General features: G+C 36.5%; 2 protein-coding genes across 3 annotated transcripts; one reads left to right on the plus strand and one right to left on the minus strand.

Annotated features, from left to right (window-relative positions):
- Positions 1-1,278: 1,278 nt before the first annotated feature.
- LOC136209237 (DExH-box ATP-dependent RNA helicase DExH18, mitochondrial) lies at positions 1,279-4,660 on the plus strand. Of its 2 annotated transcripts, none has more exons than XM_066000669.1 (2): positions 1,279-4,003; positions 4,244-4,383. In XM_066000669.1, the coding sequence occupies exons 1-2, from the start codon at positions 1,644-1,646 to the stop codon at positions 4,245-4,247; spliced, it is 2,364 nt and encodes a 787-aa protein (XP_065856741.1). In that variant the 5' UTR covers positions 1,279-1,643; the 3' UTR covers positions 4,248-4,383. The 2 variants fall into 2 exon arrangements, with proteins under 2 accessions (XP_065856741.1, XP_065856734.1); XM_066000662.1 differs by having other exon boundaries at positions 1,282-4,003; positions 4,369-4,660.
- Positions 4,661-5,057: 397 nt separating this feature from the next.
- LOC136209227 (uncharacterized) lies at positions 5,058-12,595 on the minus strand. The gene is made up of 13 exons (XM_066000650.1): positions 12,353-12,595; positions 11,548-12,059; positions 11,307-11,373; positions 10,580-10,978; positions 8,538-8,668; positions 8,234-8,342; positions 7,994-8,139; positions 7,765-7,838; positions 7,537-7,648; positions 7,215-7,417; positions 5,893-7,091; positions 5,542-5,813; positions 5,058-5,403 (listed from the first exon to the last, which is right to left on the minus strand). The coding sequence occupies exons 1-13, from the start codon at positions 12,359-12,361 to the stop codon at positions 5,283-5,285; spliced, it is 3,354 nt and encodes a 1,117-aa protein (XP_065856722.1). The 5' UTR covers positions 12,362-12,595; the 3' UTR covers positions 5,058-5,282.
- Between the last annotated feature and the right edge of the window lie 2,031 nt (positions 12,596-14,626).

Consider the following 14,626-nt stretch of genomic DNA (forward strand, 5'->3'; position numbering starts at 1 on the left):
CTCAGAATATTGATGTTGTTTATTTACTTTTACTGTTTGTAGGAAAATGTTATGCTATTGAAAGAATGTTTAAGTTGAATGTTGAAGTTAATAAGATGAATGTTTCTATTTAGTGAACAAACACATTGTAAAAAGACATGAGCAATTATTAAATGAATTTGATAAATGCAACTTTTGTAGTCAAGCAAAAATTACAAAAACACCTCATAAATCCGCGTGTATGGAATTTGAGCCTTTATATTTGATTCATTCTGATATTTGTGAACTTGATGGAACGTTGACAAGAAACGGTAAATGATATCTTATCACATTTATTGATAATTGCTCAGATTTTATCTTTATGTATTTGGTGAAAAACAAAAGTGATGCACTTAACATGTTCAAGTTGTTTGTTGTTGAAATTGAAAATAAATGCAATAGAAAAATAAACGACCCCCTTGTGATAGATGCACAAGATACGATTCTAACATATTTATTGAACTTTCATTCAGATCAGCTTTTCCATTCTTATGTCTAAGTACTATTGTCCGTCCCCATCTACTTGTTGTAGCCTACGGACTATATTCGATTTATAAAGGGGCTTTTGATAACATAACTGAAAAAAAGGATTCGATTTCTCTCATGAACGAAATTCTCAGGATTCAGCCTCTAATTAGAGACGAACTCATTCCTTGTTATCGACTAGAGAACGATCTTCTGGAAGCTTCAACTATACAATCGATTTAACTCTTCCATCCCGTTTAATAGAATAAAAAAGAGCACATATATATCGTACTTTAATAGGAAGATCGATAACTTCAAAATCCTTAACTTATTTGGATAGAAAGTCAATTTCTTCCTATATATAAGGTCTCATTTCCCTTAAAAGATATATAATATTACTCCATAGATTCTCAAAAGTGTCGCTTCCCTTAAAAGATATAAAATATTACTCCATATCTTCTCTTCAATCTAATTTGAATAAGAGTATAATTTTAGTTTTTAAAAATATTTTATTCATAACTAGTAATTTTTAATGGTTTAAAATAGTTACGTTACTATAAAAAAATTATATAGATTTTATTTCAAACTAGATACAGATAAAATAAATAATAATCTTTTATATATTTACAACTATCTAAATTTTTTCAGAAATAATATGATCATAAGAAACCATAAAGGGTTTGTTAGATTGAAATGAAAAAATGAAAGATCTCAATCCACTAAAATTGATAAACAAGTTTTGTTGATGTTGTAGTAGTAGGTTATTTCTTGGGCCATTAAGCCCTCATAATTAATTGTATTTCAGAATCCAAGTCCAATTATTGAACATTTGAACCCCAACAACTGAAAAAGAACACCGAGCGTTGAACTGAGATTTTCAAGGACCGACCGACCCCTCCGTCAATGGTTTAGGGTTTATGGTTGCCTAACCTTGCGCACCACTTTCCCTTCTCCCTCGCTCTCTTCTAAATTTAATTTTACTTCTTTCCATCACATTCAAAGGTATGCTCCCTTAATCTTCTCTCTCTTTCTCCCCCCTTCCCTTTTTCTCTCTGTGGCTGCCATTTCCTACTCTAAACTTGGTTTCTTCAATTTCAATTCCACTTATGTTCCACATAAAATCTATTTGAATTTCATTTTTGTATCCAACTGTATTTCTAATGGCAAGAGGCTCCCTTGCTTCTCTTCTTCGTTCCTACGCATCAAAAAGAAAGGTTTCAAGGTCTAGATTGCTACTCTCTAATCAGAATTTGTATTCTTATAGACAATTCAACGAACGGGTATATGAAACCTATCAATTTAATCATGCTTCTCTTCTGCCCTGCCGTCAATTCTCAACAAGTATGTTTGACGTAATTTCTTCTAAGTTTCCCTCTCAGGACCCAAAATTTAACACTTCTAGGCCATTTTCTTCAGATGTTGAGATAGGGGATTGTGAGAATAACAACAATAGGGAATTGACAGAGCTCAATAGTGTGGATTTTAGCTTAGAAGGTATTAGTGAGGCTGAAATTGATGATGAAATTAGTGATGCTCATGACATGGTTATTTCTGATTCTGAAGTTGTTGAAGAGGATAGTGATAACCAATATTTAAATAGCAAGAACATTGTAAGGAAAGAAAATGTGGCTTTTGTTGATCCTGTGGAATTATATCATGAGCTTTGTAATGCTGAAGAGAATGATAAGCTTAAACGGTCTGATTGGGAGACTCTACAAGTGATATTCACTTTCTTTTCCCATTCCGGCTGGGCTGCTAATCAAGCTCTTGGAATTTATATTGGCAAGTCTTTTTTCCCCACTGCTGCTAGTAAGTTTAGGAGTTTTTTCTTTAAGAAATGTTCTGCTGAGGTTGCTACGCACTTGGTTTCTCTTGGACCCTGTGATGAAGCTGTTAGGTTCCTTTTTCCTTTGTTTGTTGAGTATTGCATTGAAAGTTTTCCGGATGAGATTAAGCGGTTTCGGGGCATGATTAACTCAGCAGACCTCACAAAGCCACACACATGGTTTCCTTTTGCACGGGCAATGAAACGCAAGGTTGTTTATCATTGTGGCCCAACAAACAGTGGTAAAACTTACAATGCGTTGCAACGGTATATGGAAGCTAAGAAGGGTGTTTATTGCAGTCCACTTAGGCTTTTGGCTATGGAAGTTTTTGATAAGGTGAATGCTCATGGGGTTTACTGCAGTCTTCTCACAGGGCAAGAGAAGAAACATGTCCCGTTCTCGAATCATGTAGCCTGTACAGTGGAAATGGTTTCAGTAGATGAACTATATGATGTGGCTGTTATTGATGAGATTCAGATGATGGCAGACCCGTTCAGAGGTTATGCCTGGACAAGAGCATTGCTCGGTTTGAAGGCTGATGAGATTCATTTGTGTGGAGATCCAAGTGTTCTTAATATTGTTAGAAAGATCTGTGTGGAAACTGGTGATGAATTGGTTGAACACCATTATGACAGATTCAAACAATTAGTAGTTGAAGCCAAAACACTGTTGGGAAGTCTTCAAAATGTACGTTCTGGGGACTGCATAGTTGCGTTTTCAAGAAGAGAGATTTTTGAGGTGAAATTGGCAATTGAGAAAAACACAAAGCACCGCTGTTGTGTTATTTATGGCGGCTTACCACCTGAGACTCGTAGACAGCAAGCTAACTTATTCAATGACCCAGATAATGAATTTGATGTGCTGGTTGCAAGTGATGCTGTTGGGATGGGATTGAATCTCAATATCCGAAGAGTAGTTTTTAATAACCTTTCGAAGTATAATGGTGACAAAATTGTTCCAGTTCCAGCATCACAGGTTAAACAAATTGCAGGAAGAGCTGGAAGGAGAGGAAGCCGATATCCAGATGGACTCACAACCACTCTGCAATTAGATGATCTGAATTACTTGATTGAATGTTTAAAGCAGCCATTTGAGGAAGTAAAGAAAGTAGGCCTCTTTCCTTTCTTTGAGCAGGTTGAATTGTTTGCCGGGCAACTTCCAAATGTTACTTTTCCCCAGCTGCTTGAGAAGTTTGGTGAGAACTGCCGTGTTGACGGGTCATACTTCTTGTGTAGGCATGATCATATAAAGAAGGTTGCAAATATGTTAGAGAAAATCCAGGGATTATCGTTGGAAGATCGTTTTAACTTCTGTTTTTCTCCAGTTAATATTCGAGATCCAAAAGCAATGTACTATCTTTTAAGATTTGCTTCTTCCTATAGTCAGAAGGTTCCTGTTAGTATAGCAATGGGCATGCCAAAGGGATCTGCTCGAAATGATTCGGAACTCCTTGATCTTGAAACTAGACATCAAGTTCTTTCAATGTATCTGTGGTTATCTAATCAATTCGAATTTGAAAGATTTCCATATGCGAAGAGAGCTGAGGCGATGGCAGTGGAAATTGCTGATTTGTTGGGTCAATCTCTTACAAAAGCACGTTGGCAGCCAGAATCAAGGAAGCCACATAAACCAAAGACCCAGCAAAAGGAAGATACTAATAAGGGACCTAAGTCGCTCATCCAATTGCAAATGCAGTAAGTGTCTGTCTACTTTTTCATCATTATATTACATAGAACATGCTGAGTCATTAGCCATATTTGTAAAAATTGGTGTTTGATTTCTTACACAAATCAAAGTTGCATTCTTGGGCATTTATAATGAACTTATCTTCTACATAGAAATGGATCCCATTTTGTGCATGATTCTAGTGAGGTCCTAATAATCATGAAATGTGGTACCTGATGAGATGTTAACATAATTTGTGAAAAATGTAGGTGAAAGTTAGCTCCTTGTGTAGAATATTTGAAAGAAACGGAATTTGAGAAACAGAACATCACTCTGATGATGAGCAAATGAATGTGGATATCATACCTGATTGCCGTTTCTCCTGTGATTGCAGGAAAAGGCAAGAAAAAGACTCACTGAAGGAGCATATAGAGGCTGCAGCTCTGTAACAAGTCTTACTGGTGCATGTTTTTGATCTTCCTTTTCCTAGTGATGCTAGCTTTATTTGCACTTCCAAAACTGAATCCAATTTGCCCATTTTGTAATCAATGGAGTATTTGGTGCATTTGGATGTAAGTTATATTTTTGCTTTGGGATCCAACATTGAGGTAGATGATGATTGAGTGCTATTACAGTGAGTATAAGATCCATTTTTATGAGGAGAAATATACACTTGCGTTTTAATCTTGCAGGAGCCCTCGGATCTTCAAAATAATAAATGTACAAGTATTCGAGATAAAGGGTTGGAGTTTTGTACATGAATTGTGAAATATACACGTAATCGACTGTAAATTATATTCAGATACATCATTTGTTTTACAAAATTTGAACTTAAAAAGTGGGCATATAACTGGGCATTATACTTGTCAATTGTCATGGCTGCTTTTAAATTCATTTGCAGATATGATTTCTTTTACTTGATTCAAATAAAACGAATTTTATGTTTGGTTTTGAATATATTTCACATTAGTTTAAATATTATTAGTTACTTGAAATCGGAGAGAAGTCACTTATATTATAGAGCAGAAATTAGCATGGATCAATATAAATAAACATTTAGCAAAAAAGGAAGCAAAGAGAACATGTATAAACTTTCTCAATGGTATGTAATATACTACACTTATGTAAACCAGGGTCAGTTTTGAGTTACTGTTATTCACCTGTCTACACAAACTTTCATGTACAACTATACGCGGGGTTTTTTTTTTAGTATTCAAAGTGTTCATTTTACTTCCATCAACTTCATTCCCAATAAATTGGGAGAAAACACTATGCTTACTACTTCAGGCAGCCACTTTGCCAACAAAATCACAATCGGGAAGTCGGAGAGCTTTGTGTCCACATGTCTTTTTCTGTCCCAAGTGCAGCAGTCATCAGATGATTCATGCTCCACTTACTACATTTTTCTTCTCCTTTATACAGAAAATATCTGCAACAAATTTGTCAATTATGTCGCCGAAAAAATTTCTTGGAGTGTCGTATGAGAAATAATAAGTGTTGAAAATTGGTGCAATTGGTTCAGATAATTGAACAATATTATATCTGTGCACAAGCTTGAAGACCTTACTTGTAGTCAGGATTAGAAGGTGAGTGATTCTCACATCTGGGGTTCGCCAAATATGGTATCAAAGTATTCAAGTGATGAGATGAGATGAGATCTATTTTCTGCACTTTGATATCGCACACCACACATTTGTGCTCAAAACCATTCACTGCCCGAATTATTTCTAGACTACAAGTGGCACACCATATCAAGTGCTGGCACGGAAAATTGGCCCACAGCACCCGAAGCTGATTACATCCAAAGCACCTTCCTTGCTCAATGCTTGCCTTGTACTTCTGCAAAAACCATAAAGAGATGTGATATAACTTATTCACAATTGAACGATGAAATCACAGCTTCGTCTAAAATACTCACATCAAAAAAATCAAATTCGCGAAGAAAGAACACGGATGAACTATTCCTTTTTCTCGCAAGGACCTCCAATGCCACGTGTCTTTGCTGAGCCTGCCTCAAATCAAAAGTATATCCTTTGCTCCCATCACGGTCATCAGATAGCCATGGACGAGCATGAAAGATTGGGTCAGGTTCCAAAAATTTGAGAAATGTGTTGAAATTAATGGACGTCTCTTTTGGATTCTCTTCAGGGCTCTGGTGGAAAAGAGTCTCTTCAGGGCTCTGATAGAAAAGAGTCTCTTCAGGGCTTTGATGGGATGCCTTAGAGCTGTCGTCTATCAAGTCATCATTCTCAGTGGACACTACTGAAACATCCTGGAAAGCCTTGGCATCACAAGATTCAGTGTTACTACTGTGGTCACTTGTATGACAAGATGGAGGACTGAATATCTGTGGACGTTGAAGAGGTTGATAATCAGGTTTGGGAAATTTAGGTAGAAGAATCATGTGATTCTGTCTGCCCACAGGAAGAAATTTTATGTGGCAAAGGTCTGGGAAAGACCTCATGAAATCACTAAGTTTTAGGAAACCAAGAGAAACATGATCCAACTCTAGTCCAAAAGCAGCCCTGAAATCTGATTTCAGAGATGACAGAGCATACTCTCCATCCTTCTTTGCTATATGTTGTAAGAAGTTGGGAAGCCACTTCTTGAAAATTCTGAGCCATTTGGGCCCGCTTTCTTTAAGAGTTTGAGAATTATTAGAACTTGCCTTTGGTTGACCACAGATTAATGTATCCACCCAAGACATATGCTTAGATTTAGCCTCTTCTATGGTCTTATGACGAGGCATTTCTGTTTCAGTCTTCTCACTAGAAATCTGTGGACTAATTTTTGTCTTTCTAGTGACCAACTGCCAATCGCCTATTTCCTCCGTAGGAGTCTGCTCTTGTGCTAGATCCTGGTCAATCTCTCCTTGTAGATGAAGTGAACTATGAGAATCCGATAGTAAAAGACATTTCGGAATTGCACTTTTGATCTCCAATTGCTTGTCCATAATAGTGATATAATGTGCTTCCACCGCAGCTGAAACTGATTTCTTGTGCTTAAAGGTGACAAAACCAAATCCTCTGGACTGTGCCGTGTCTCCTAATTGCCCTCCGATGACTGTTGCATGCTCCACCAAGCCAAATTTCTCTTCAAAAAGTTTCCGTAATAAATCTGCTTCAGAAAAGTGAATGAAGAAATTACTGCACAAAATATGATAACAAATGGAAGTTTTGGTCTCTTAAAATCACCCAATACATAGGGTTCATATGACAGGAATTCTGGTGTGTTTCTAACCAGAATCTAGAGAAAGAGGCAGGCCTCCTACAAAAATTTTCCGTTCAAGGTCCCGTGCTGCAGGTAAATGAATAATTTCGGTTGCCTTCTTGATCTGCCTAAGTTCCTCTCCAGCATGCACATAGAAGCACTTACTACCTCTGACACATCCAGTGGGAGAACCGTGATATCTACATATCTCTCTCTTTGCACTTGAGCCAGTTCTAGTGACCGTAAGTAGTAGAAAAACCATGAAAGAAGAAAGACAAAACACATTCATATTTATGCATATAATCTCACTGTCACATTATCTAAATCCTGAAAGCTTAGCCAAGCCAATCACCTGTCGGGGCTGTTGCCTTCACGTATTATGGTAAATATCTTTTTTGTCTCTGAAATCACTTTATCTCCTTGTATCACTGCTGTAAATTTCTGAACAGAGAAAGAACGAGTTGCTGCGTATTGCAATGAAATGAAAGACATGAGCTTGCATGTACTAGAAGCGGAATTTTTCTTTCTTTCTTTATATTTTTTTTAATCATCTGAAGACTAAATATATACTTCAACTTACTAGGGCTAATATTGGTTGTATTAAGCAAGAAACGCATATCTTGTGACTCTGCCAAGTCGATAGGTCTTTGTTTTCTGCAAACACAAGATATAGTACAAACAAATTAAAATATGCTTGGCATTTTCAGGAAAATTCAATGGACAGCCTATTATCTTAGCCCCCATTCCATTTAAAGAGAAACAAATACAACTGGAAGAAAAAGTACATGTAAAGAATATAAATTGCTAACCGCAAATTAAAGACTTCAGTGCTTGCTCCGTGATGTAAAAGAAGCTCTGCGCAGTCCTTGGAGTCCTTCTTCACTGCAAAAAACAGCGGGGTTTCTTTTGTCTCTGTTTTAGAATTGACACAATCTGGATCTCCTAACAGAAGGACCTGTCAGCTCAATATCATAATTAATGTCAAGAATAAAAGATTTTGATAATAATCTCGAAGGGAAAAGCCAAGGGATCTATATTCCTACATATACCTCAAGTGCTTGTGCATTGCCATTTCCTGCAGCAATATGGACTGCAGTTAGTCCCAGTTTATTTTTGTGGTTAACTCGAGCACCATGCTTCAGCAGGAGTGACATTATCCTGGAACAATGAGTGTGCTTAAAGTTCATATATAAGAAGGGATCTCAATGATTCTATGCCTATGAAAATGCATGCTTGCCCTCCGCTTGTGTCAGGATGTATGTGGCTGGATCAGTGGAGTGAGGTGTGTGTGCTTGCGTGCGTGCTTGAGTGAGTAAGCGAGTGAATGAGAGAGAGAGAGAGAGAGAGAGAGACTTGATCTGCTGAGGACACTCTCCCTTGAATGTCTTCAGGCACCAATGAAGAGCAGAATTCCCATCATCATCAACATCATTTATGTCTATATTACTCTTCAGAAGAAGTTCAACGACAACTTCATCTCCAGCCTATAGGAATGAAAGAACTTTCTGGTTAGACACCGCAAAACATTAAGAGAAGGGGAAGGGGAAGGAGAGACCAAGGAAGCAGTAGGAGAAAGCCCTAAATTTAGAATAGCTGTATTGTGCTTTCCTTTCGATGGATTTGAATAATCAATAACATGAGGACGCTACATTCTGCAATTGTGGTAGCTTGTTTAAATACAAAAAGAATTCATGTTAAACAGGAGAAATCCAAGGTGATAATGATCTAGCAGAGAAGCATATATAGAATACTTAAGACGAAAGAGTATGCTAGTTTGTCATGCAAGGTAACAAATTAGTATTAAGTAATGCTGAGTTCTGAGCTCCAGAAAATGTAATTCAGTGGAAATGACATTTCTACAAGAGGCAAATGGGTCAAAATTGGTCAGATGCTCAAGTTTTTCTTCCAAGAAGAATATGATGAAGGACCAGAAAAAGGAGCGAGGCCAGTAAGAGCAGGTTCGCAATATCGCACGAAACAATAATTTAGCGTTGTATGTTGTATGGGCTTATTTGGTAAGGGGTGAATCTTCAATAACATTTCCTGCTTATTTTATGAGTTTATTTGACTGGTGAATCTCAAATAACATTTCCTCCTAAGAAGTGCGGAGACTTCTAGGAGGTTAAAGCACGAGTGCCGGACACATTAGGAATACGCACCCAACACTCTAAAATAAGTGTCACCTCTTTTTCGTTTCTTTTTTAATGAGGACACTTCGGGGACGCTTCTAGTACACGGATTCTAAGTTAATTAAGTAGAGTTATAGGGGTAATTTTTGAATAATTTTACAAAAATGATATATACAAAAATAAAATAAAACCCTTAAAAGTAGAAATCAAAATCAAATGACCATTTCCTATTTTAGTAGTTGAAATAAGTGATGTTTTTTGTATGAATTAATGACTTATTATGGGTGTTATTTATGGTTTATAATGACTAATGGATGTTATATACATATATAAATAAATTTGACGTGTCCCGCCTTACCCGTGTCTCATTTTTAAAAAGTATGGTTCTGCACCCGCACCCCCATACGAGTACCGTGTCGGTGCTTCCTAGATTTCCTCCCAAAAGCACTAAAGGCATATCTCGTTCCTTAACCCGCTGGATTAGATGTTCTGATATGGTATATTAAAGAAACATTTGTTAAAAAACTGCCGGAGTGTGTATTTGCAGTTAGCGACCAACAGCTTGAACTGCTAGCTAGTACATGATTTTGAAACTAATCCTAATTAATCTAAAAGGCAAGCTTGAAACGGCTGTTAAATGCTGCATGCTGGTTGAGAACCACCAGATGCATCATAACGGACTGGGCCTATATTATATCATTTTGGCCCTGTCCTGTCCCCTATCACATTCCCCACCCATGATACTCAATTTTTCAAATATAGGTTTCGACATTACCACTTTTTTTTTTCTAGTATGCGGAAAAAAGAAAAAGAAATTATTATGTACTAGATTTAGTATAATTAATTTCCGTATATTTATCCAATCATATAATAGCATATTTATATATAAAAAAAAAACTTAAATATTTATAAAATAGTTATTTTCTTTTAAAAAAAGTTATTTTTATAGTTTTTATCTATTTTAATTAGAAAAAGGTTAATGTTTTTTATTATATACTCTAAAATGAAACCGATGTTTATTTCGTTGGAACAAAAGTGAAATGAAAGCAGACATGTATAGAGAGAGGAAACCTATTAATTAAATATAATTTTAAAATCATTAATAAACAACAAATAGAAAAAATAATGCTATCAATTAACCCTCGTCAGTTTGAAATGGATCCTTCAAAGCAATTAATAATGTTTGGGACAGTCATTTTTATTTCTCAATTATGAAAGAAAAATCGTTCTAAGGTATATATTTATAATGTGAGCTAAAAATCTCACCTGAGACGCCAGTATTAAGGGCGACGTGGCCTTCTTGTTCGTCCGTCCCGTTTGTGCAACGGCGCCAAATAGCTGAAGCAATTGGATCCCGCGTACTAGAAGCTTCCTCTTTGCTTCGGTCTCACCCTTGAATGGACAGAACTTCCGTTTTGCAGCACCTAGCAATGTCTCAGTGCGTCCCAGACTCAATGTTTCACTGATCAAACACTCGAATATGGTAGCCTTCTTTTTTGAATTTAAGTCACCATCGTACAGCTCAAAAGTCAGTTCATTCACTCTCTTTGCCGCCACAACCAGCAGAGCGGCTAAATCAATGACGCGCCCTTCGGTGGCGCTTGCATAAGCCACCTCATCTATTCCCTTCGTCTTCTCGCACAGAAGTTTTACAGCAGTCAAATCCTGAAGAGAGAACGATCAACTTATTCTTTAATCAACTAACAAAGAGGTCACCTTTTTCTAGAAAGAAAAGAAAAACAATGTTTGCTTTTCAAGAGTTCCTTTCTTTCTACTTGTTCGACAAATATAAGACTTTGTTTGACCGGACCGGGCCCTTCTCAGATGAAACTGATAAAGGAAACCTATACACTATTACAGAAAGTTCAATAAATAGGAAACTTTCTGATATTTCTCTTCCTACATATTTTTTTTTTTCCCTGTAGTCTTTCGTACTGCCTTTTCAGTTATCAATGACCAAACAAGACATAGCAAATCGCCTCATAACATATACCTTTTCACTAAGTTGAACGACCAAGTCTTCAACGGAGTAGTCGTCCGGGTTCCAGTCCACATCCATTCTGAAGACACAGCAAGCAAAGGCAAATAATTCTTGATCAAAAGGCAAAAAATAGAACTTTTAGAATCAAGCCAGGAACAGAAAAAGAAAATACTACCAAAATAAGGTGTGTTCTCTTGTTTAATTTTTATCCTCCCTTCCGCAAAACAAAACGATGTGTTTGTTTGGACGTTACCTGGTTCTTGACAGGGACAGCTCCAGGGGAAGCAATCCGCGTCCATCTCTTGTTTTCAGGTCCGTACGAGCGTGTTTTTTAAGCAGCAACTCGATGCAACGCGCTGCGTGAGCCTCTGCCGCCGCATGCAGAGGCGCCATTCCTGCAGCGTCGAACTCGTTCACCAAGGGCACGGCTCCTAGCTCGCCGTTGATCAGTAATGTAGCGCATTCAACAGAATCGAATGTGCAGCAGATATAGAGGAACTTGGAGACATCTGCACTGTCCACTGTAGAGCTCTCGTCGGAGTTCGATAGAGTCCTCCACAGAGATACGAACTGAGCTTTGTTGGTTTGTATGATTGATGTAATGAGCCTCAACTCTAAGTCAGTGGCGTTAACTTTTTCGGTGATTTCCAAGCTTTCAAGTGGATACTCTTCATCGGAAGGAGATTTTGCAGCGATAGGAGAATCAACGCATTTCGTAAGCGAGTTGTTGAAATCCAGGAGTGAATGACTTGGCAATTGCATTTCCTGCAAAGAGTAGCAGTTTTAGTATTCTCTCTAAGGCTTGGCTTAAAAATCGCAACTGAAACAGAAAACAACGCAATGAAGGCTAATCATCTGCTTTCAAGAACTCGAGAAATACAGAGAAAACAGAGAATAGAATTTTCTCGGGAAAAATCCAAAATTTTCTTGAAAAAGTATTGGAGAAGACGTAAAAAGCTAGCCGTTAATTGACAGAAAACTTAGAATCAGTGCCAAGATTTGAAGCATTTCAAGTGTAAATCAAAGAGTAATAAGAGATCAGAACAGGCATCCCGCACCAGATCCATCACAGAAGCCCTAATTTGAGCTCAAAATCATCAGCCTCGATAGCTTGTCAAGCAACTAATCATTTTTCATCATCGGCGGAACCTTAGAAAACAAGTAATCGATGAAAATCCGAGAAAAAAACACGATGAAACCCTAGCATTTAGTAGCAAACCGAAAAGAGAATCAAAGAGTAGAAGTTTGTTGATTTTAAATGGAACAGACGAAGGGGGGGAAATGCGGAGAGAGTTGAGCGGAAGACCTTGGGCACTACTTATAGTAGCGGATTTGAACTTGGGTTAATATTTAATTAACTTCCTCGGAGTCCATTTCTCTTGTGGCCTAAACTGCCCCTGTGATGTTTCTAGTTTTACCATTGTGTCTATAGAGGCAGTGGATGTCCAAGGGGCAGCTGATGAAAATACAATCACAAAAGCAATCAGAACGGCCCGTGTAAAACAAGGATTGAGAAAGTACAAAAACAAAACAGAACAAATGGTATATTGACACGCACAATAAAAAGCGCCACGTCGTTTGGAAAAACTTTTACTTAGGATCAAAGGTAAACAAACTAATTTATGACCTGTATTTTGCTTTTAATCTTTTTTAATTAATTTAAGATTAATAAATTTAAGGATAAATTAAAAAAAATTCTTTGTAATTTGGTATATTTGCAAACTCAGTTTGATGTTTTTTAATTTCATAAACAATGAATTTGAGATTTATGCTATAAACAGATAAGGAAAGAAAATATGATATCTTAAATGTCTTTTCATCGTTTTTCTTCTCATTTCCTTTTCTTTTGATCATTTCGTTATCGAATTTCTCTTTCTTTTTCAATTATCATGTCATCTATTGATTAAATTTTCTTCATGCAATCATAGTCTTACCTACCCGATCATGCGATAGCAGACTTTTCGGCTCGGTGAAAGAGGTTGTCTCATGCAATCATAGTCTTACCTACCCGATCATGAACCTTTGTCAAAAAAAAAAAAAAAAACCAAAAAGAAAGAGGTGCAACTACCTCATTACTGCATTCATGCGTTGAGAGATAACAATAATTGCTCTACTTCAATAGAATAAACATAGAAACTCCTTGTGATGTTCATTTTTTGTTGAATTCGACTTAAATAGCAAGATTGGAATGTTGAAGCTAAAATTCATGAAGTGGACAAGAACTGTGTGATAGAGACATCGTAGAATTCTTCTAAGATGGAACTTATGTGCATTAAACTCAAGCAAAGAGACGGTATCAATAGAGCTAATTTAGAAGACAACATCATGAATGTATATGTACATTAATTTTCATAGTCAGGGCCGGCCCTGAGGGTGTGCAGGAAATGCAACCGCACAGGGCCTCCAAATGTTAGGGGCACTATATATGTGTGTGTGTTCAAAAAGAAGAAAAAAAAGCTAAAAAGGCATTAATAAAAGTAGAAGAGTACTTTGTAGAATTTTTAAAAGTAGATAACACAACAGGTCAGAGACTTTTTGATGAACTCCAAAGTGCTCTTGATCTTGACATTGATAATATTAGAGGAAAAATGTATGATAATGGATCTAATATGAAGGGTAAACATTAAGGTGTTAAAAAAAGATTGTTTGATTTAAATCCTAGGGCTTTTTATACTCCATGTGGGTGTCATAGTCTTAATTTAACTCTTTGTGATATGGCAAACTCGTGTCGAAAAGCAAAAGATTTTTTTGGGGCCGTACAAGGAATTTATAATTTGTTTTCAAATTCAACAAAACGATAGAAAATTTTAAAAGATAATGTTAAAATTAGTGTTAAGCCATTGTCGGATACAAGATGGGAAAATCATGTTGAAGTTGTTAAAGCAATTAGGTTTCAACCTATTGAACTAAGAGAAGCTTTACTTGAATTAGCTGAAACTGATAATGATAATGATGTTTGTTGTCGGGCTAATACTTTAGTAACTCTTTATGTTGGAAATTTGAGTTTTTGATAGCTATGGTTATATGGTATGAGATTTTGCATATTGTTAACTTAATTAGTAAACATTTACAATCTAGATATATACTCATTTAATTGTAATTTTTTTTTAACGTTATTAGCTAGACACTTTTTTTTTTGTACAAGGCACTCCAAATCTCAGGACTGGTCCTGTTCATAGTGAACATGACAATGTATATTTTATTTCTTTATCCATTTGTAACGAAGTCATTCTATAATCATGTAAAAGTTATCACTTATGTTTAGTGAAATTTACTAGATGTCACTATAAAAAAAAGGGCTTTTACAACACTTTTTAAAGCTGTCTTATGGG

This window comes from Euphorbia lathyris, chromosome 1 (genome assembly GCF_963576675.1).
Source record: "Euphorbia lathyris chromosome 1, ddEupLath1.1, whole genome shotgun sequence".
Classification (NCBI taxonomy): Eukaryota; Viridiplantae; Streptophyta; class Magnoliopsida; order Malpighiales; family Euphorbiaceae; genus Euphorbia; species Euphorbia lathyris.

Excerpts from the sequence above, each read along its gene's own strand:
- LOC136209237 (XM_066000662.1), top strand. The coding sequence starts at position 1,644 with ATGGCAAGAGGCTCCCTTGCTTCTCTTCTTCGTTCCTACGCATCAAAA. Across the intron at positions 4,004-4,368 it reads CTCATCCAATTGCAAATGCA|GAAAAGGCAAGAAAAAGACT; the intron begins GTAAGTGTCTGT and ends CTGTGATTGCAG.
- LOC136209227 (XM_066000650.1), bottom strand. Across the intron at positions 11,374-11,547 it reads CTGTCCCTGTCAAGAACCAG|AATGGATGTGGACTGGAACC; the intron begins GTAACGTCCAAA and ends CTGTGTCTTCAG. Across the intron at positions 7,418-7,536 it reads GAAGGCAACAGCCCCGACAG|AACTGGCTCAAGTGCAAAGA; the intron begins GTGATTGGCTTG and ends TACGGTCACTAG.